The sequence below is a fragment of the Catharus ustulatus genome, chromosome 3 (assembly GCF_009819885.2).
Source record: "Catharus ustulatus isolate bCatUst1 chromosome 3, bCatUst1.pri.v2, whole genome shotgun sequence".
Taxonomy (NCBI): Eukaryota; Metazoa; Chordata; class Aves; order Passeriformes; family Turdidae; genus Catharus; species Catharus ustulatus.
In genome coordinates, this window is record NC_046223.1 from 48931104 (window position 1) to 48952945 (window position 21842).

General features: G+C 41.9%; 1 protein-coding gene across 1 annotated transcript; it reads left to right on the forward strand.

Annotated features, from left to right (window-relative positions):
• The first annotated feature begins 8 nt into the window (after positions 1-8).
• On the forward strand, positions 9-21376 carry PPIL4 (peptidylprolyl isomerase like 4). The gene is made up of 13 exons (XM_033054379.2): positions 9-102; positions 580-647; positions 733-797; positions 3821-3938; positions 5657-5799; positions 6029-6125; positions 7568-7684; positions 8577-8701; positions 11597-11663; positions 13318-13429; positions 14897-14993; positions 15608-15746; positions 21101-21376. Exons 1-13 carry the CDS (start codon positions 33-35, stop codon positions 21320-21322), a joined length of 1440 nt encoding a protein of 479 aa, XP_032910270.1. The 5' UTR covers positions 9-32; the 3' UTR covers positions 21323-21376.
• The last annotated feature ends 466 nt before the right edge of the window (positions 21377-21842 follow it).

Here is a 21842-nt window from a genome sequence, read left to right on the forward strand (position 1 = left end):
GGGCGCGAGGGCGGAGCGTGGCGCGCGCGGCCATGGCGGTGCTGCTGGAGACCACGGTGGGCGACCTGGTCATCGACCTGTACACGGAGGAGCGGCCCCGCGGTACGAGCCGAGCCCGCCGGCACCGGCTGCTGGTCCCCGCCGGCACCGGGCCCGTCCCTGACCGCCCCGGCGCCGGCTCTCCCCCTGCGCGGGCAGCTGGCGGCCTCGAGCGGGACGGAGCGCGGGGGATGCAGTCGGCGCTTGCGGCCGCAGATGTAATATCTGCTAAATCGAAGGGCTGCCGTGAGCTTCTTTCTCAAGTGTTTGAAAAGAAACGGGGGGGAAGGGGAGGGGCGAAGTGTGTTTCTGTATAACCAGACGTGTTTAGGGTTGTTTGAATCGCTAGAGCTGATTTGTAGGAAGGGAGGAAATGTTACGTCTCCTTTGAGCATTTCTCTCAGCGTTTGTAGTTGTACCCCGATAAGTCTCAACACAGTCTGCTCCAAAACCACTTTTCTGCACGTTAAACTAGATCTCTGTTACATCTGTTATTGTATCTGGAGTTTCTTTTGTAAATGTTGGTACGATTTCTTGCAGCTTGTCTGAATTTTCTGAAGCTCTGCAAAGTCAAGTACTACAACTATTGTCTTATTTATAATGTACAGGTGAGTAGTCTCAGTTCCTTGTTTTGCGGTTGGTTTAAAATCACAAACGTGAGAGCAGTATCTTATATATTTTCCTTTGTGACAGAGGGATTTCATTATACAAACTGGAGACCCCATGGGAACTGGCCGTGGAGGTGAATCTATATTTTGGTACGTGTTTATATATAAAAATGATACATACATACATACATATATATATATATATCTGTACATATATACACACATATATGTATCTCAATGGAGAATTTGTATAAAGGAGTAGGAGTTCCAGTTAGATTGTCTTCAGCTTTCTCGGGGCACAGTTAGTGGTGGGAAATAAAAATGCTGATGCATAAGCTTCTCTGGTTTTCATATTTAGATACCTTTTTAATTCCTGTGTTGCTTTTGGGCATTCACTGTTTTTTTCCTGGACGTTGTTCTGTCTCTGACCTTAGAAGTGAAGTTACAGGTAACAACTTGTGCAGGCATTTCTCTCTGTTTGAAAGCTGGCAAATAACTGTATATTTGGTAAGAAAAGTATCATAACTACATGCTCTGTAGAAGACAGAATCAATTAGCATTTTGAATACCTTTATTATTATAAAAAAATATACTAAATTGAGCACATGAGTGGAGCATAGAGGCTATATTTCGTTTCCTCTGTATATAAGAAAGTGATCCCCTTACTTATTTGAATTTTAGTCATTTTGAATGTTTGTAAGGAAATTGCATTTCTTATTTGCTCTAGAAGTTTTCTGTGGTCACAGAGACAAGAGTTGAAGAAATCAGACAGCTAGGATGAAGTTAAAGTGCGCGTGTTCTATATGATTCATTTGAAATAGTTATTAAAAGTAGAATTAAGATTACAGAGCAGAACTAATTACTGGGGTGATGCTGAGAAACACAATATAAGGCTATAAAAGAGTTCAGCTGGAACAGAGACAGTGTTGCTAGACTAGTGTTGGCTTTGTAAGTCAGTCTGTCAGAGCCTCTTAATTACAAAACCTGGAACTTACGGATCCGTGAATTACTGCTCCGGTGGTCCTGGAACCAGTGCAACTGTGCTAAGCAGATGCAGGTCTAGGTAGGTGAACTTGCCAGACTTGAGCTGTCTCTGCACACAAGTAAATTACAGTAATTTCACGACTATAAGGCGCACCCTTTTGACTAAAATTTTCCCTGGAACCCGGAAGTGCACCTTATAGTCCGGTGCGCCTTATCTGATGGACAAAGTTCAAAAAAATTGCCTACCCGGAAGTGCGAGCTGCGAGCCACGAGGGGAGCCGGCAGGGCCATGGCTGCCAGGTGAAGGTGGGGCGGAGCAGGGACAGGCACGCCCGGGCCCTGTGCAGGCGGAGCCGCCCCTACACAGGCACGCCCCAGCCCCGTGCAGGCGGAGCCGTCCCTCCAGAGGCACACCCCGGCCCCGTGCAGGCGGAGCCGTCCCTCCAGAGGCACACCCCGGCCCCGTGCAGGCGGGATGGCCCCTCTAGAAGCACCCCCCGGCCCCGTGCAGGCGAAGCCGCCCGTCCAGAGGCACCCCCTGGCCCCGTGCAAGCGGAGCCGCCCCTCCAAAGGCACCCCCCGGCCCCGTGGAGGCGGAGCCGCCCCTCCAAAGGCACCCCCCGGCCCCGTGGAGGCGGAGCCGCCCCTCCAAAGGCACCCCCCGGCCCCGTGGAGGCGGAGCCGCCCCTCCAAAGGCACCCCCCGGCCCCGTGCAAGCGGGACGGCCCCTCCAGAGGCACCCCCGGGCCCCGTGCAGGCGAAGCCGCGCGTCCAGAGGCACCCCCCGGCCCCGTGCAGGCAGCACGGAGGGGCGGCGGCCATAGCCCGGCCCCGGAGAGGCAGCACGGAGGGGTGGTGGCCATAGCCCGGCCCCGGAGAGGCAGCACGGAGGGGCGGCGGCCATAGCCCGGCCCCGGAGAGGCAGCATGGAGGGGCGGCGGCCATAGCCCGGCCCCGGAGAGGCAGCACGGAGGGGCGGCGGCCATAGCCCGGCCCCGGAGAGGCAGCACGGAGGGGTGGCGGCCATAGCCCGGCCCCGGAGAGGCAGCACGGAGGGGTGGTGGCCATGCCCCGGCCCCGCCGGATGCAGGCGGGCCTGGGGCCCCGTGGCACCGCCCCTGCCAGGTACAGGCGGGCCCGGGGGCCAATGACTACCGGGTTGAGGCGGGGCCTCGGCCAGCAACCGCGCGGAGGGAGCTGGGGGCGGAGCCTCGCTGCAAAAAAAAAGTGCGCCCTATAGTTCGGTGCGCCTTATCTGATCTACAAAGTTGCGAATTTTGCCAACTCCCGGCGGGTGCGCCTTATAGTCCGGTGCACCTTATGGTTGTGAAATTACTGTAAGTTTATTTTGGTATGTTACAAGTCTTCTGAGACTTACTGTTATGGCAAATGGGGAAGTACTGTGTGATGAGAGAGTGTCAGATCCTGTCTGCCAGGATCTGCGTGGAGAGGGTCAGTTCATCTTTTGTACCTGTTTGCTACTGCTGCAGTCCATGAAACTTGAGTTTCTGTTCATGCAGGCAAAGTTTAATTTGAATCCTCTTTTCATAGAGGCTAACACGTGCTTAGAAAATGCATTTAAACACTACATTACACCTTAAATTTGGGCAAATATGGTTATTGATCGTGCCTCTGTCTGTTTATGGAGTGAGACAAAATAAGTAGTATCAGGGTTAGACATAAGAAATTAAAAAGAATGCAACAATTTGCTATGTTCTGTATATCTCAAATTACTGCATGTAGTCCTGTTTGTATGATGAACTGATTTTACACATAGATGTATTGGTTTTCTGTTTTTCTTGAATTTTGATGAAAATGACTGCATTTTTACAGTGTGTAATAACTTATTTTTGCAGAACCTACTTAAAATGTGTAGTTTCTTCATGCTTCAGAAAAATGTTATGTACTGTATTTAAAAATATATACATATACCCTTCCCACCTCCCCAAAAGCCTCAGTGAAATGTCCAGAGAAAAATATTTTGTTCCTTGTAATAGAAACTGTGAAAGTGTACAGGTCCGTAAATATGTTCATGGGTGCAATGTAAAATCTAGGTTTATTTGAAGGCCTGATGTAAATGTGAAAGGTAAAAAAATTTTAAGATGTCACTTATGGTTTTATGATGTTTGATTAGCTCACTTTTAAAAATTCCTTTTTCTTGTAACGTACTTGTTATATACGCTTTTTAGTCAACTGTACGGTGATCAAGCCAGATTTTTTGAGGCAGAAAAGGTGCCGAGGATCAAGCACAAGAAGAAGGGAACTGTGTCAATGGTGAACAATGGCAGTGATCAGCATGGATCACAGGTCAGCATATGGTGTTGCTACATGGCTAAATAACTAAAAGGAAAGTTCCATGAGTTTACAGAAGCTGCAGAACAATGACATTGTTGTGTCAATAGCATCATCTTGTAAAACAATCAAAAGGCATGTTAAAAAACCCATAGCTAAATATTTTGCATAGCATTCCATGAGCCAGTGGGTATTTGCTTACAGACAGAAGAATTAAAATGCTCAGATTCAAATCCTATCCTAGATTAATTTTGTTTGCTAGTGCTCAGTCCTGTGTTTTTTTCATTTATTTATTTCTCTTTTTTCCTTTATTTATTTCTCTATGCTAATATTTTGGTGTGATTTTTTGCTAATGTATAAAATGGTTACGAAAATAATCTGTAGTTAAATGAAAATTAGTGAAAATTAGGGAAACTGAGTTTTGAAATATTGTTGACATTTCTGGGTATGAGTTTCTGTTTGGAAACTGCAATCATATTTCTCCTGTATGGTTACTTGAAAGTGTGCATCAATAATGTAAGTTTGCAGTTTTACCCCAGTGCTGGTATAAAACAGTTTTTGAAAGTGGTCTTGTTCCTTTTGCTCTTTGTTTGCTGTTCATGCACATAAAGTTTTTGCTGTAGGTAATTCTTTTTAACTTATTTTTAAGGCTTTTTTAATTTAAAGGTCATAGATTGCTATTATTTCTAAATTATTATTATTTTAGGTGCATTGTCATTTCTATGAATTAAAATGCCCCACTTGTAATATCCATATATTTAAATTTTTTAGAAGAGGGATTTCTAACAATCAAAGAACAATTTTTTTAAAAGGTAGGGTTTTATTTGAGCTACAGCTTGTAATATATACACGTAATTATGCACTACATGGAGTTGCCTTACAAGTATAGTGTAGCTTAGTGTAACCTAATACTAACCAGTCTTAACAGTGTTGTAGAGAGAATGAGGAGCGGTTGTTACCAGTCAGACTGTAAAGTGTGGGTGTAATGGTTGTGTCCTGTAGCTTGTACATATCTGCCTCTTCTTCCTCCATTACCGAGTACCCTCTTTAATTTGTTACTAAATTCTCAGCTGGTATCAATTTTCATAGTTTCAGTTTTGCCTTAAGGTGAAAGATCTGATTTGTGATAGGATACTTTCCAGTAGCAGTTCAAGTTGATCTAAATCATTGTGTGTTTGTTCTTAATGCTACTGCATCCTGTTTTTCAGGAGGCAAGGGCTTGTGGGAAGAAGGAAAAAAAGTCTGGATAGAATCAGATAAAGACAGTACAATGGGAGTTTTTGCCAAATTTATGAAAAAGTACCTGCCAAATGTTGCTTGGTGAGCAGGTGATTTGAACTCAGCTCACAAGGGCTCTTTCTGTCCTTTCCCTTTTGTCAGCTGTGATGCCAGTCACAACCTTTACTGGTCTTGCTGACCAAACCTCCCCAGCAGAGAGTTCTCTGCTCCTACTCTGCCCGTGTGGTTTTGTGCTCCATTACCAATTCAAAGCAATTCACAGAAGGGTCCAGTGAGCTGCACCCACAGGCTTCTGCAGAGGGACGTTTACTCAGACAGTGGCTGTGAGCTATACGTTGGCTCACCATGTTCTCAGACCAATCTTATACAAAAGATGGGAAGAGGTGTTTTTTTCTCCACTGAATTCAGTGAGAGTATTAAGGTAAAAAAAAAAAAAGAAAACGCAACATGGATTTTTATATTTACTGTTCCTTGTTTTTTATCTTCTTTTTTAGTTCCTCATTACCACAGGGGAAAATCTAGATTACCTTGATGGTGTACATACAGTATTTGGAGAAGTGACAGAAGGCATGGATGTATTGAAGACAATTAATGAAACCTTTGTAGATAAGGATTTTATCCCCTATCAGGATATCAGGTGTGACTGCTTTTAACTTTACTTTTTGAGTAATACATTGTAATGTAATGAATTTACTTCTTTTTGGAAACTAGAAACTAGCATCAGTGCTTTTGTATTTACAAGCCCACAGGATACTTGGCTGTTTGGGATACAACTGAGAATTGGTGGGGCTGGTTTGCTGTTAGTTGGGTGAACCAAGTTTTACTTGCACATAACCAATTCTGATCTTGATTTTGTTTTCTCTAAGGATAAACCATACAGTAATTTTAGATGATCCCTTTGATGATCCACCTGGCTTGTGTGTTCCTGATCGTTCACCAGAGCCTACAAAGGAACAGCTCGATGTGAGTATTCATGACAGGGAAAAGTTGGAAGAAATTATTAATTAAGTTTATCTGAATTAGCGTCCAGCACAGATTTTGCCAAAATAAGAAACCAGTCTTTAAGATTTTGTCTCTCAAATCTATGTCCTAAAAGAACTACACACTTTTTCATGCAGGAGGTGTTCTTCTGCTGTGCCAGCTTGAGTTCTGATATGTCAAATGCTTGTCAGTTATTTGGAGCTACTGCTGTGTTTGATCAAATACAGCTGCTTAACCTTTCAAGAGAAGGATAAAAGCAATTCTTGGGTGCCCTCCCGTGTGGCTCTGGTGGAGTTATGTTGGAAAGCTGTATTTTAGGTTTCTATTTACAGTGTTGATAAGCAGAACATTCAGAATATTCAATGGTGGTATTACTGGTTTTCTGTATACTCTAGTAGAAGACAAAATATAGCAAACATTTATTAATATTAAAATGGTTACTATTGTTTTTCTTTTAAATGTGAATAGGCTGTATTTCAGTGGAAGTAATCTTGGTCATTCTTAGAGTTGTATGTGCAGGTACACATACTACTGTGGGCTGTTTGTTCAGACAGAATGAATTTTCTAAAAAATAATTGCATTTACTAATAATTCACTCACAGTATACAGTTACAGAAGTTGCATGTGAGATTATTTCCTTGTGTGGAAACAGTTGTTTCAAGTAATTAATTAACTAGAGAGAATGTTGTTTAATTTTAAGCCTAATAGATGCAATTACAAGATTGAAATTAGTGTTTTATAATATGTGTACTGTGGTTAATCTCTGGTGTACCTTCAGATATGTTAAGAGTAAGGTATTTAGTAGCTCACTGCCAGGAGCATAGAGATAAGAAGACTCGTACTTTTTTTCCCTCATAGTCTGTCTAAGGATACCCCTTTTGTCATGGAAGTGTTTATAACAAAGACAGCATTCTAGAGATGCTGGTGAGGAGAAAAAATTAAACTTCAAGTCCTGCCTAGGTATAGATGTAAGAAAACAAAATTATTATTGTTCTGTGTTCTATTTAATGTCTTGCTAGACACAAAAGATATTTGCAGTGTTCCTTCATTTGTGGCAGGAGTTACCTGGATTAGAAATGAGTTGACACTTGTAGTGAGATGTTGAGTATTAGGTGGGTATATATAAAAGAATTTAGAATACCTCACTGAATATGGTTCAGACTGGTCGCAAAAATTCAGAAACAGTTCACAGTGCCTGAAATATGAGGATAACTTTTTTTTTCTTTTTTTCTTTTCGTTTTTTTTTTTTTCTTAATCTAAGTGGGAAGAGCAGAATGAAAACCCAGTTCTGCAGACATACAGTGCTTAACCATTTTTCATGTCTTGAGGGGTGAGGGGAGTGATCATCCAAGTAATAGTTGGAAAGTGAGGAAGAATTTTTGACCATGACTTGGTAATAAATAGCCTTTTCTTTCATTTTTCAGAGCGGCAGAATAGGAGCAGATGAAGAAATTGATGACATGAAAGGACGGTCTGCAGATGAAATCGAAGAAGTTCAGGCAGAAAAAGAAGCAAAAACTCGTGCCATTCTTCTGGAAATGGTGAACATCTTTCTGTATTTACCTTTTAGATTTATTCCAGTGTGTGTGCATGTTATTAAGTCTAGGAGGATATGTACTACTTGTCTTGAATTACTTATCTGATGATGATGTCATGTTTCAGAATCTGATGATAAATATCTATTGTACAGTGAAAGGATTGAGCGTGAGCACTTATGTTGTTGTGGTTTTCTGATAAAACTGGTGATACTTCATTGCCACAGTGTTCCAGTGGAGGTTTTCTAAAAACTTGCTAGAAATGCATCCAGTTTAAAAATGTAGCATACATGGTATGCTGCTGAAATACCGGCGGTCTTGGAAAAGGTTTAGCATGTGTGGGAGAGAGCTGAGCTAATTTGTGACAAACCCCTTCAAGTGCATACAGTTGTAAACTCCATAGTAAGAAAAAATTCTGAACAGGCTTTAAGTCTTTTTTTTTTTTTTTAAACATACACACTGTTGAAGGATGAGTGAATCTATCTCACTTCCTTACAATTACCAAATTAAAATTTATAGTTAATAGTTTGCAGCAGAGACTAATTCGAAGATCAAGCTGGATCTGACCACAAAGTTGCAGAAGATTTGTAGGGACAAAAAGGGTGCACTTCCACCTTTTAGAACTGTCTGTTTGTTATGCTAAGAACAAAAAAGCAAAGTAGAACGTATTTGTGATCTTCCATAAAGTCTAGCAGTGGAATTGCAAATAAATAATAAATTGTAGGTGCTATAGCAAACACTTTTTTTGTGACACTGAGGAGGAAAAATATTTTATTAATATTTTGATTTTGTGATAGGAATGTGAGATCACGCAAAAGATGTGTTCCTTCCTAGTGTGCTGCGCTGCCTGTAGAGAGCTTTAGGCAGAAGTGATGAGTGTCTTATTTCTGTATCCCAGGTGGGAGACTTACCAGATGCAGACATCAAGCCACCAGAAAATGTGCTGTTTGTTTGTAAACTGAATCCTGTGACCACAGGTGAAGACCTGGAGATAATATTTTCACGATTTGGTCCCATTAAAAGGTAATTATGATAAAAGATAAAACCTTTGTTGAAACTGAAATTGATTCCTCCTAGTCTGTTTAGGTTTGGCTGTAAAGGAGTAGTCTGGTGTCTCAGGAGATTTATGCTCTGTTTGGATGTCTTGGTTTGAAAGACAGGTGTCTGCTAAGAAAGGCAGGAGCCTCTCTTCAAATGGAAAATGTAAAACCTCTCCTTCCAAATTATTATAATTTTGAAATTAAGGACCTCTCAGGTGAAGATATGGGAATAGGAATTACAGCTTTTTACTAGGAAAAATTAAAACAGAAATACAGTATTACAAAGAACAAACCCAAAACACTGACAGAGTCAGAGTACAACCTGACACCCCATCAGCCAGGATGTTGGTAGCAGTCCCATTAAATGCTGGCTGCATCCTCCTGCAGTGACAGATGTGATTCAGTTGAAGCAGTGGTTCTGTAGAAGGTGCAGTTTCCCTACAAAGGTTTAGTGATGATGCGGAAAGGTCCAATTTTCCTCTGGGATCCAGTGGAAAAAGGCTGTCTTGGTGTTCCCAATTTCAATTTTTATCTAGGTAGGAAGTGCTTGGGTCATTCCCCACAATGAGCATCTCCCAATGGGATGATGTAATTTTATCAGTCATGCAGTGGGACTCAATGGCCCTTCTTTCTGGAGAAAGGATGGGAAGAACACTGGCCCACCTGGTCTCAACAGATGGTGGTAGAATACATACTTTTGGTCGCATCCTGTATTGCAACCTATGACACTGGAGAAAGACCACAATAACGGGGATACAAAGGCAGATCTAGCTTGATAAGTGTCCTGTCCCCAGGAGTGGTTTTAAGGAAAGCTTAAGGAAGTGTAGGAACCAAGAAAGCTTATGACACTCCTCCATGCCCTCCATCCTCTCACTCTTTTCAGCAGTGTTTATGTCAAATGTTCAGTGAGCTGGATAGAGTCTCTGGGTTTTTCTTTCCTGTGGGAATATGTGTGGTTTGGGATAAAGCACCAAACATCTGTGGCATCTAATACACTCCTTGTAAGATGTTTCTCATTCCTGCTGCCCTTCTCAGTTTTGACCTTGGCTTCTAGTAGTTTCATCTGATTCCTCCCAGTACTGTTATCAAATGCAGGATGGGCAATGAAATCTGCATTCCTACACTCCTCTATCCTACATCCCAAAGTTGGTTTTTTTCCTTGTAAAGAGCACTAACCTACATATTCATGCTGCTTCGTAGTACAGACTTAATTACCTTTTCTTGTTTTTCTTGTCCTTTTCCTGTTCTTTTGGTCTCAAGATGAGAGAATCAGAATTGCACACAGTTTTGAAGAACTTACAGATTTATAGTGGAACAGTTTTGTTCTCTATTACTCTCAACCCTTTTTCTAGTGAATGCTAAGGCTGGTTTTTTTCATATGAGTGTTTCTGCGGGTGTTTTACAATGTACAGTTAAGGTTCAACCCATGTTTATCTTGTTGCATATATCTATGTCATGAAGGTCATTTGCTGTCTTACTGGTCTTGTAAGGACTTTCTGAGATTTCTTCAGTCTTTATTTTTGCTACCTTTAACAACTTAATATCATCAGCGCAATTCAGTGCCATCAGCAGACTTTGAACCAGTTTATTCTTACCTGGTCTTTTGCATGTTTATCAATGCAAAGATGTTTGTTATGCCCTTACTGCACTTTCCCCAAAAACCTTTGGTACAGGAGTTTATTAGAATTTACAGAGGGATTTCAAAAGACTTCGTGGAATGGGTCATCATCATCATCACCACACATGAGCAGATTGACTCTGTTAGAGCGCTTCACTTAAGTTTATTCAGGTGCTCCGGAGTAGGCCCTGTGTATTCAGATGGATGCTAACTCTGTTCTGCTTGAAGTTTCTAGCAACTTGTGCAGTACTGGCACACAGACCTGTAGGCTCCCAGATCCTAAACTACACTGTCTCTGTGTGTAGGTGAAATTGGCGCTATGTGCCACTCTTGCAATTCCAGCATGATTTCTCTATGCCCTGAGGATTTCTAATTTTTTGTTCCTCTGTGAGAGCTGTCACTCTTCTGCAGTCCTTCCACTTTCACATAGGTTCTCTGAATAATCCATGAAGGAGAATTCTTGCGCAAAATTATTCTGCCTTCTGCTGCAAAGAATTCCTATAGCTGGTCCGAGTAGCCTTATGGTCTACTTTTTTTCTTTTTCCCTAGCTGTTTTTTTTTCTTTCAGCCTTGATCATCTTTTTGATTGTGGATCCTGATTTGTCACTTCCTTTCTACAAATGGGGGAGGTCTCACATTATTCTCACCTTAATGCCACATATCCTGCCCTTGTTGCCTGTGTACCCTCCTTCAGCATCCTGTAGTCAGAATTCTTATGTTCAGTACAAGAGTTGTGTAATACTGATACAATACTATATTCTTCCTATTTTGCACTACTTACACAATACTTTTAGGCTTCTTATTTTTGCCCAGTGACCTGCATGACAAAAAGATGGGCTACTGAAGAGGTGCTTCCTAAGAAGAGAAGGTTTGTCACAGGATGTTTGTTTAAAATTTGCTTAAAATGACAGAGAAAACAAAATGTGAAATTTCTTGTCTTGCGTTAGTGAAATGCATAAAATTAAAAACAAATTGTAATGTTGGAAAATATATTTTGTTTCACTGGTTAGAAATTCATCTTTAGTTCTGTGCTTCATGGTAACCACATGTGAGTTTAGTGTAATTGCTCAAAACATGTCTCATGCATTTTTTCTTGCAGTAGGGGGGGTCTCAGAAGCAAGTGTTTTAATACCTTCAAGGTGTTTCAGTTTTGTGGGTTGGGTTGGTTTTTTTTTAACTCTTACTCTCCCTTTTAAGCACTGTTTTTGTACCCTGTATTTTTTGCTCCAGTAGTGTTGACATTTTAATTTCTTTTTTCAGTTGTGAAGTGATCCGAGACTGGAAGACTGGTGAATCTCTTTGTTATGCTTTCATTGAGTTTGAAAAGGTATGGGTTTTAGGTATAAACTGTATGTAGATCCTGCTTGGAACTGCCCCTTTTTTGTATTCTTCCATTTAGGAAAAGCACTGACATCTTCAAGTGTGGAATAGCTAATATTTTCTTATACTGAGAGAAACTATAACTTAGTTACAGAAGCTGTAGGTCCTAAATGAGGCAAACATTTAAGTCTTCCTGTTTGGGCAACCAGTACAAAAAGGTACAGTAAATTCACGAATACAAGCCGCACTGAGTATAAGCCGCATCTCTGGGTATTGGCAAATATTTCGTTCTTTGTCCATAAATAAGCCGCACCTGAATATAAGCCGTTCTGTGGTTCACAGTGAGGACCCGCGTGCAACAAAGTTGCCAAATACTAGCAGAACCGTGGCATGGCGGGGGGTTTACTGGCTCAACTAAGGCTGTGCAGGCTCTGCCCACTCGGGGCTGCTGACGGGGCCAGGTGGCCCAGCCTGACGCTGCCACTCGGGGCTGGCCGCCGCCTCTGGGTTCGCTTGCCCCGGCCCTGCTCCCGCCGCGGCGCCGGCCGGGCACCAAGAGCACGCCCCGCTCGCGCCACGGCGCCAACCGGGCACGGAGAGAGCGCCCCGCTCGCGGCGCGGCGCTGGCCGGGCATGGAGCACCCCCTGCTCCCACCACGGCGGCGGAGGGCGGGGGCAGAGCCCCCCCCCTCCTCCCCGAGCCACGGCAATGGTGGTGCAGGGCCCCGGCTGGCTCCCCGGGCCGCGGCAATGGCGGCGCGGAGTCTCCCCGTCTCTCCCCTGGGCTGCGGCAGAGGAGGAAAGAAGAGAGCTCTCCCGCCTCTCTCCTCGCCCCCCCGTGCTGCCTGCAGGGAGCCAGGGCAACACGGTAACACTGTAACAATCGCGGAATGCCGGCTTTTACTGGCAGGTGCTTGGCTCGGCGCCCTGGCTGGCACGTCTGGGGTTGTAAATGTCAGAAAATTATTCACAGATTAGCCGCCCCCGGCTATTAGCCGCACTTCCGGGTTTCCACCAAAATTTTTGTGAAATTGCTGCGGCTTGTATTCGTGAAATTACTGTAGTTAGACTGTCTTGAAACCAGTGGGAGGGGATCAGACCCTACTTTTCCCCAGAGCGCATGAAGACTTTGAAGAGATAGAGAAAGGCGGATGTATGGAATCCATGTGTACAGTAGTTATTTCTTCTGGGCTTGTAAATGATGCTTGCTGTATCAACACATTTCCCTTACTGTGAGATTGATGGCAGTAGTTCTCTTGGTGTTACGTAGCTTTATATGTGCTGGTATCTCTCATCTGCAAGGAAAACAATGGGAAGTGTTCTCACTTTTCATGAGCCTACTTATGTAGTTAAAATGGAACTTCTATCAGTTGTTCTATTTTCCTTTTTTTTTCTGCATGTATTATATATGCCAAACATGAAGCTGGATTGGCAAATTTTTAAAATAGTGAAATGAACTGAAGAATTGGGATTAGAAATGCTGATATTCAGGCAAAGCATAACTATGTCTTTTGAAATTGTACAATACAAGAACTATGGTGCTTTAGGCAAGTTCAGAAACAAATGTGTGCCGCTAAGCAGTTGAATTTTTGTTTGAGCTCTTCAGTGAATAGTCCTATGAAATAATTGTGACTCAAGATTATTTTTCTGGTTAATATCAGGAGGAAGACTGTGAAAAAGCCTACTTCAAAATGGACAATGTGCTGATAGATGACAGACGGATACATGTGGATTTTAGCCAGTCTGTTGCAAAGATAAAATGGAAGGGAAAAGGTAGGTATATTTAATATTATATTTAATTCTTTGATCCTCATCACTTAATAAGCCACGACTTCTAAACTAAGCATTATATAAAGAGTTAGGAGTTTAAATCATTCCATCTTCAGGCATATAAATGTTCCTGGTACTATAATAAATAAAGCAACACGGTTATTAGCTCTTCCCTTCACTTTTTTCGTAAGAAAAAGTAGAAGGGTTTCCTACTGTTACATGAACATTGCATTGCCACTGTTAGCCAATGTATTTTTTCACTAAAATGTTTTTTCATCTCAAACTTGGCACATGATTTTTTTATTATTAGCAAAATAATATGGCAGTGCATTGTTGTTTTCTAGTTTCTTTATTCACTCTGTAACAGTCAGGTGTATACAAGAAAAATCAGTATTAAGGCCAGGGATTTCTGCTCTTCACTTACTGCAGGTCAAACATACTGCACCCAATTTCACGTGTTTGAGGATGTTTTGGGACAAAAAGGGTGGTGGAAGGGGTGGATGCAGTAGTTATGTGATTACTGCATTGCATTGGTGACATTCTTGTGCCATTCTTTTGTCTTCTAAAAATGCAGTCAGTCCTCAGTTGCTGGCACGCAGTTTCTGCAGGTAGGGTTGTGGCCATGAACATTGATACGGATACTGGAGATACTGAACTTGTCCTGCACGGAGCTGAGATGACTCTGTATTCTGCCTATACCAGGTGTTGCAGTGCATCCTGTATTGAATGCCTGGGTGGGAAACTTTATCTGAGGTCTAAATTGTCCAAAATATTTGAAAGCTAACTATAGTGTTGTCTTGTGCTTATATGGTACCCAAAAAATGACCTTCCATCCTCGGTAGTGGTTTCTGGCCTAGCCAGTGAGTGCTGCAGTTCTAAGCGTGGCCGTGAGAGGGCAGCACGTTGCCATGGTTTGTTCATGTATGCCCTGGTACTTCAGTGAGAGAATGGAAATTGAAATCTATCGTGTCCCTCTTTAAATCTAGACGTGAACTTTTTTTTTTTCATAGTTTTCCGTTTGAATTCTTGAGCTGTAGCTGTCTTAGAGGTTTCCCTCAGTGCAGACCAGAGCAAAAAGTAATGTAATAATGAGAACAGTCTGTGGGCTTTCATGGTAACAGAATTTTAAATAGTGTGATATAGGACCTGTAACAGAAATGAGACTAAGCCAGCTGCTGAATCCTGCTTTGTGATCCTCTTCACATGTTGTCTGCGCTGGACATGAATGAGGAGAGACCTGGATGTTGTTTAATGGATTCTGCAGACAGGAGAAGGATAGAACATCACAACTTGTCCTGCTCTCTTACACTCTGTTATGCAGATGTCAGTGTTGTTTCTGGAACTGTATCCTACTGTGGAGTTCTCTGTGGTTATAAAGAGCCCCTAAATCATTATCAGAACTTAATGATAATTGTGGGTCTTGGTTGTGTTTGTGGGTAGATTGAAATGGATATATATTTTTTTGGACAGGTGGGCGGTATACCAAGGAAGATTTCAAGGACTATGAGAAGGAACGTGACAAACCTTCGAAATTTGCTCTGAAAGAAAAAGTAAAACCAAAGCAAGAGTATCTTTTTCTGGTCAAAGACATGTCTTGAATTAAGTAGAGTTTATGAAAGCAGCCTGGAAAAAACTTCTTATTTTTAAAGCTTGCCAAATGGATGTTTCCCTGCTACCTTATAAAACCATTTGGTGTTTGAGATGGAATTTAATATTTTGTGGTTTTCACTTTGATGAATTTTGTCAAATCAAAATGTTTGCAGGTAAGTAATGTTCCAAGTCCACAGACCTAGAATGACATGTGACATATCAGAGTTTTTACATAGTTTCACATGGGACCTTCTGTATCTGAGAAGAGACCATACTAGTAATTAAATAATTTTCTAAGGTTATATTTTTCTTGTGGTGAGCATGAGAGAAAACACCATAGCTTGTTCAGATATCCACAGGTAGAAAGGAAAGGAGAATACAGCCTGGCTGTACTGTTTGACAGGACAGAGTTCAGTCATTTTAGCACAGCTGATTTTGTTTTTTCGATGTGTTCTGTGTTCTGACTGAAATATGTGTTAAGTCTTAGTAAACTCTTGTTGGACAAACAGAGATTGGTTTGCTTCCCAGGCTCTTGTGTTCTGCTCCTTACTGATATTGGGAAACAGATCTGTCCTTAACCAGCACCATCAGTGCCAAGTATGACCTTGTGCTGGATGAGGATGTAGAAGAGTCTCACACAAGTCAGTCGCACTTGGCTAAAAAACAGAAGAAGAAAAAGCACCACCACTCTGAAGATGAAGATGATGACAAGAGGACCAAAAAATCTAAGGTACTTGACTGTTCATGCATTAACTTTATACCTGCTCATTGTTTTCCTCATAAAAGAAGCCAGGAAAAAGAAGAAGTCTTGATTTTGAATAAGGACATGGCATGCAAAGTCCTGTGTAAAATACAGCTGTTGTAAACCTACAGAAGGCTGATGTTAATATTTTATTATGAAAGGGGGTTTCCAAATCCTCATAGACTTTTGAAACTCGGTCTGTCTAGATGGTGTTTTGCCAAAACATGCTGAAGAGGCAATGTAGCCTCTTGTAAGGTAGGGTGTATTCAGCACTTTGAACCTGTTGCTCACATATTGCTAGTCATAAAGTAATAGTTAATCATATTTCATGACTGTAGACTATGTCTCGTTTTCTTGCCAGACCATCATATATTGGGTTTTTCCTATATGGAGTTGGGAACACAATCTCTTTACAGTCTTTTTGTATTTGTCCTTCACTGTTTTGGAAGTGTTTGTGTAAAATGTGCTTGTAGGTTTGCTTGCATCTGGAATATGCAAGCCTATGGTGCTGTTAGGCTGGGGCTGTGGAGGACAGCACCAGGAGACAGTGCAGTAATTTCATGACTATAAGACGCACCCTTTTGACTGAAATTTTGGTCCGAACCCGGAAGTGCGCCTTATAGTCCAGTGCGTCTTATATATGGACAAAGTTGCGAAATTTGCAAACCCGGAAGTGCGAACTGCGAGCCGAGTCGGGAACCGTGGGAGCCGCGGCCGCTGGGCGGGGGCACACCGGGACGCGGAACAGCCACCGGCTGGGGAGAAGCGGGGGGAAGCGGTGCAACCGCCGACCACGGGGAAGCGGCGAGAAGCAGTGCAACCGCCAACCGGGGGGAAGCTGGGACGCAGCACGGCTGCGCGATGGGAACCAGGAGCCGTGAGCCGTGCCAACTGGCGCCGGGGGCAGGTGGGAGTTCCGGGACCTGCTGCACAGGGAGGGCGCCTGGAGCTGTGTTTAAAGGCTACACCGATCTTTGAAAAATGTTTGCAAATTGAGCACCTGCCAGTAATTCGTTACTTTGTTGCGTGCCGCACGGCTCCTTGCTGCAAAAAAAAAGTGCACCTTATAGTCTGGTGCACCTTATATGATCTACAAAGTTGCAAAATTTGTGACTCCCGGAGGGTGCACCTTATAGTCCGGTGCGCCTTATAGTTGTGAAATTACTGTAATTCAGTTATTCATTAGTTCCATTGCAGCCTGTCGGGACACCATTCCCATATTTCTGTGAACTTGGGATACTCAAGATATGGTGTTTTGTGGAAACAAAGTCTGCAGTGAGAAAGTAGAAGATTAACCACCACTGAAATGAGTATTAGGAAGAATTGAGCTAAGCTGAAAAAGAAGAAAACCAAACCCCAGTATTTTAACAGTGCAAGTTTTATGAATGAGAACAAAGCTGTCTTCTAGCAACTTTGCAGAAAGTGAAAAAGTTTCAGCCACAGCAAATAAGGCTATTGTCCCATCTGAGTTTTGAGTACTGCTGAAAGTTCTGTATACACAAAACATACATGATTCTGTTTTTATACATCACTTCTTGCTGTAATGCTTGAAAATAATTTTTCTCATGAACATCAGCAATTAAAATCTTCCAGTGCCAGCAGTGAGCCCTATTGCTCATTCATGGACACAGTCCTTTTGTCTTTGTACTAATTCAGTCAGGGTCCTTTGAGTGGAGGGGCTTGTTCGGGTAAGTAAAGTCTTGACTGTAGCATGTGCGTACAAGAGGTGTGGACTAATGTTGGTTTAGACTTTGTCCTGTCTGTTTGGCTGATTGTTGCTTTAGCCTTCTTGAAACAGGTGGTTTTGGTGGTAATCTTTGTTCCTGATAGTTCAGGAATTACACCCATGGAACTGGCTGGTCATGCATTATCAGCAGAGAACATTTTAAAATCATTCAGAAATCTTCACCCCTGCAGGTGGCACAACAGGTTGTGATTGCTGTGCCAACCAGTGCTGGCAGCAAGAGGTTGTTAACATCTGTTCTAATCGTAAAGGGTTTGTGAGACTTCATAGCACAAAAACATGGATGAGGACAGAGGGATTCCTGGTGCTGTTTTCAGGTTCTGGAATAGAACATATTCTGGTGCTTGTCTGTGTGATCTCCTCTATGTTTATGTTTATCTTTTTGTGATTTAGTCACCAGCTCCTGATGTGGTTTGATCTTATAGTCTACTGCTGTGTTCTAGTGTCTGCGTTCCCACAGCTTTCTTCTCTCTTAGTCACTTTTACCCGCTTTGCTGTAAGTAGTTTAGCTTTCTTATACCTGAAATCACAGATGGAGGATTACTTCTAGTCTCTGATGGCAAGCATCCTAATTCTTGGAACTGTGAAAATTAATTTCTGGGAAGAATTTTTCTCTCTGGATTTGGATATTCTTGTTAGTGTGTACTGTACGGTATGGACATACTGAGCAGTGTGTACTCAGTGTCACACAGACTCAGTATTTTGGGCATGGCCTCTAGTGAAATCTGCAGGCAGCTTAGGTGGCAAATCCTGTTTAGCATTTTAATTTTGTTTTATTTTTTACTATTCATACTTTATGCATAACATGTGAAACTAAGGGGAAACAGACCTGTTCCTGAGGAGGAATATATTCAGTGGGAATATTGAGTCCAATGGAAACAGCTTGGAAACTTTTTAGTGAATGGTAGCATTTTTAGTATAGGCAAAGAAAGCATTCTTCCTTAACCCGATTTTGTAAATCACTGAATGTATTTGAGATAAGAACTTTAAAATAAAACAGCAGAGACCTTCCATAACTCATCAGCCAAAGACCACAGTAGCCATTCTTCATACAGAAACTTCTGCTGTGAGTCCATAGTGTGGCAGAGATTTTAATTAAGAGAGATATGTGGCTTATAATGGGAAGTTCTGGCAAACTGGAACTGCAGTTTGTGCTATCAACTCTAGATATGACTTGAAGGGGTTTTATTTTCTCAATAGTTTCCATGATGTTGAGTTGTTTTTCTGTTCTCTTGCTGGTGTTACTTTTCTTCTTTAGTATATTTTGACTCATCCTTTTCTTAGTCTGACACCCATTTCCTGAATTTTTGGCCTCTGTGTTGATGTTTCAAGAATATATTTTTGAGTCTTGTGCTGTTTAACTTGATTCCAGTGGGCAGAAGAGGTCGGGTGCTGTGACTTGCTTTTAGTAAGTAACAGGATGTGGGTCTGGGGCAGGAGGGTAGACTGCCGTGTGGGGTTGTGAGTAGGATTTGGTAGAGTTTTTCTGAGTACAGAACATGCTTCCTCCTGAGATCTGTATTATGACTTTGTTTACCTTCCAGTTTTCTCCATGTGTTTTCTCTTGGATTTTATTTTTTTAAGATAACTGGATCTGTGAGGTAGTACAGCCTATCCAATAGATTTTGGTGAGGCATAGGGACTTCCTGATTTCTGATTTCTGTAGTGCATGGTTTTGGCCGAGGTACCGATTTTTCTGGTTAAGATTTCCTGCTTTTACTGCTTATTGGCACTGTTCCCTTTATATTCAGGGTCAACTTTTATCAAAATCTCCCCCCAGAAAAGGCCCTCTCTATTTGCTTGACTTTCGGGCATAAAAATTTGGTTTCAAAATACCATTATTTTTGTAATTTGGTGTGTTTTAAAAATTGACCTTTTTCTATGCCAAAGACTTTAAAATGAAAAATCTTATTTAAGGGGAAGTGTAATTTATGGTGGCAAGAAATAAAGATGCAATTCATTCTGTTAATTCAAATTGCACATTTTTTTCTCTGCATTGTGATCATATTAGCTACTGTGGGGACTTTGTTGTGTTACTTTCAGATTTGTCCTGGGCACCCATACCTTAAATGCTTTTGTGAAGGTCACTATAGTTGTTCAATTCAATGCTTATATGACTTCTGATCATTTCAGCAAGTTGTCCTTTTCTGTGGCATTTAGTGTGGGCTGTTTGTCTATAGTTTGAAATGTTCACTAACCTGTTCCTGCCCCCACTTGGCCAGTAGCCTTTTCTCCAGGGTTTACTTGGTAAATTGTTCAACTGAGTGCTGTCCTGCTTTTCTCCTGTTTCTCCCATGTGCTGGGAGGAAACTCCAGCAACAAACCAGTTAGAAGACAGCCATACACCAAACCCACCACTTGGTTTTCTGGCCAATATTTTTTGCCTTGTTCCTGTGTACCCCTCCACCAGCATGTTCATCATCAGATGTTTACTCAAGCCTTGTCATGGAGGAGCTTGAAACCTATTGGCTTTGTCTAACATGTGGAGAGTGAGGCTTGTGGGTACAAGAGTAATACTGCTGTGCATTATTTTGAGAATGGATGGACCATTAGTCTTTTTGGTGGATCCCGTTTTTAAAATCTGTACTGAAACAAATTTTGACAGTAAAGATGTGGAATAGACATTTGGCCACCAGTGAGTTCACTGTACCCAGCAATAGCAGAATGTTCTTGTTATAGATCAAACCTGTGATTATTCATGTGTCTGTTTATCCAGGGGATTTATGTTGCTTATTGTAACCCTAGTAATTTTAGCATTATCCATGTCGTTCTAAAGATGGTGTTTGCTCTGGGAACCACCTCAATCGCTGACTTTCTGCATAAAATCTGTTTAAAGTAAAGTTTTTTCACCATTCTTGTAAATAAATAAAGTTTGCTTGTTTGTACGTGGAGTATAGGTTTTATCCTATACAGTTGTGAAGGCTGCTGTCATGGTACATCCTTAGAAAAAGATCTGAAATGAGAAAAGAAATATGGTGTGATTTAATGCAGACAATTTTCTTAACTCACATTGATCTGTGCTTAACAGAGTTGTTACTAAAATCCCATAAAATTGTATCTCTCTATTAGCATATATAGTGATACTAAACTGTCAAGTTGTTCATTTTGCTGAAGCCTAGAATTTAGGCCATTAAGAATTATTACAGGCAGGTCTTAAAATATGTTATCCATCTGCATAGCACTGGAATGCCTGTGGGACATTGAACCAAAACTTAGGTAAAAAAATCTGAAATCCAAATCTAGCTTACAGACTTGTTTGATGCTTGTGAAGAGTTTGATCGTATCCATCTGAATGGAATCCCCAATATAACCAATTTTTACTAAAATTCCTTAGACAGTACAAGAAACTTGCCTGACAGCCATGCTTTTTTCCATAAACACTGACAGAAGCTTACTTGTAAACTTACCTTCTTCAGAGGGTTTCAGTGGGATGGTTTTGTGTTACCTTTTTCAAATGATCATGGATGTGAGTCTCTTTAAGGTAGTACCAGCTGTAGCTAAGGAACCAGCCATGCTCAGCTTTTCTCTAGTTCTCTTCATGCCTCTGTACGTTTCCCCCTCTTGTTTTAACTGCATTTCTGTCCAATTCCTTTGACAGGACTCTGACCGAAAACACGAAGAGCGCTGTAGGGAGAGGACCAAGAGTGAGAAGAAGGACAGGCATCGGAGCCGCAGCCGTTCTCAGGAGAGAGATTACACTTACAGCAGACAAAAAGACAAATACAGAGAAGACACCCGAGTAAGGGACTGGGATAGAAAAGCAGACAGAAGCAGAAGTCCTAAGAAATCGAAAGACAAAGAGAGGTCCAAGTACAGATGAAGGACAAGGAAAAGACAGAGGGGAACTAAAATAATAAATTTAGCTTTTTTCTTTTGTGATAGTGTTTTTTCTGTAATACTTGCTGTAGTGTCTGACTGCAGTGTGCAGTAAGATTTTATAGCTTGACACCCCTCATTGGAACATGATCTGCTAGTTCTAAAATTCAAGATGAATCACTGCAAATTGCTCTGCCCTGGAGTGCCAGTAGCTGTGCCTGGATGGAGGATTTCGATAGACTGTGAAGAAAGAGAAGTTCTTATTAAGATGATTCTATGGGAAGGCTGGTATTTAAGGAACATAATCAGCTGAAACTATCCTGTGGTAGAAAATTCTGACTAAGCAGGCCAGGTGAGATGGCTATAATCTCCAGACCTAGGCTCAGCAGGGATACTGAGGGTATTTAATACAGGAATGTGCTTTCCAACAGCATCTACCCTGTCTTTGCTTTGTTAAAAACAAAGCTGGAGTCCAACATCTTCGGTGCTTGTGGTAGTTAGAAAACAGAACAAAAATCCCCCAC

What these genes read in the sequence shown, in the direction of transcription:
- PPIL4 (XM_033054379.2), top strand. Translation starts at nt 33, where the DNA reads ATGGCGGTGCTGCTGGAGACCACGGTGGGCGACCTGGTCATCGACCTG. An exon ending in ATCCCCTATCAGGATATCAG is followed by an intron (nt 5,800 to 6,028) that starts GTGTGACTGCTT and finishes GTTTTCTCTAAG; the next exon opens with GATAAACCATACAGTAATTT. An exon ending in CTACAAAGGAACAGCTCGAT is followed by an intron (nt 6,126 to 7,567) that starts GTGAGTATTCAT and finishes TTCATTTTTCAG; the next exon opens with AGCGGCAGAATAGGAGCAGA.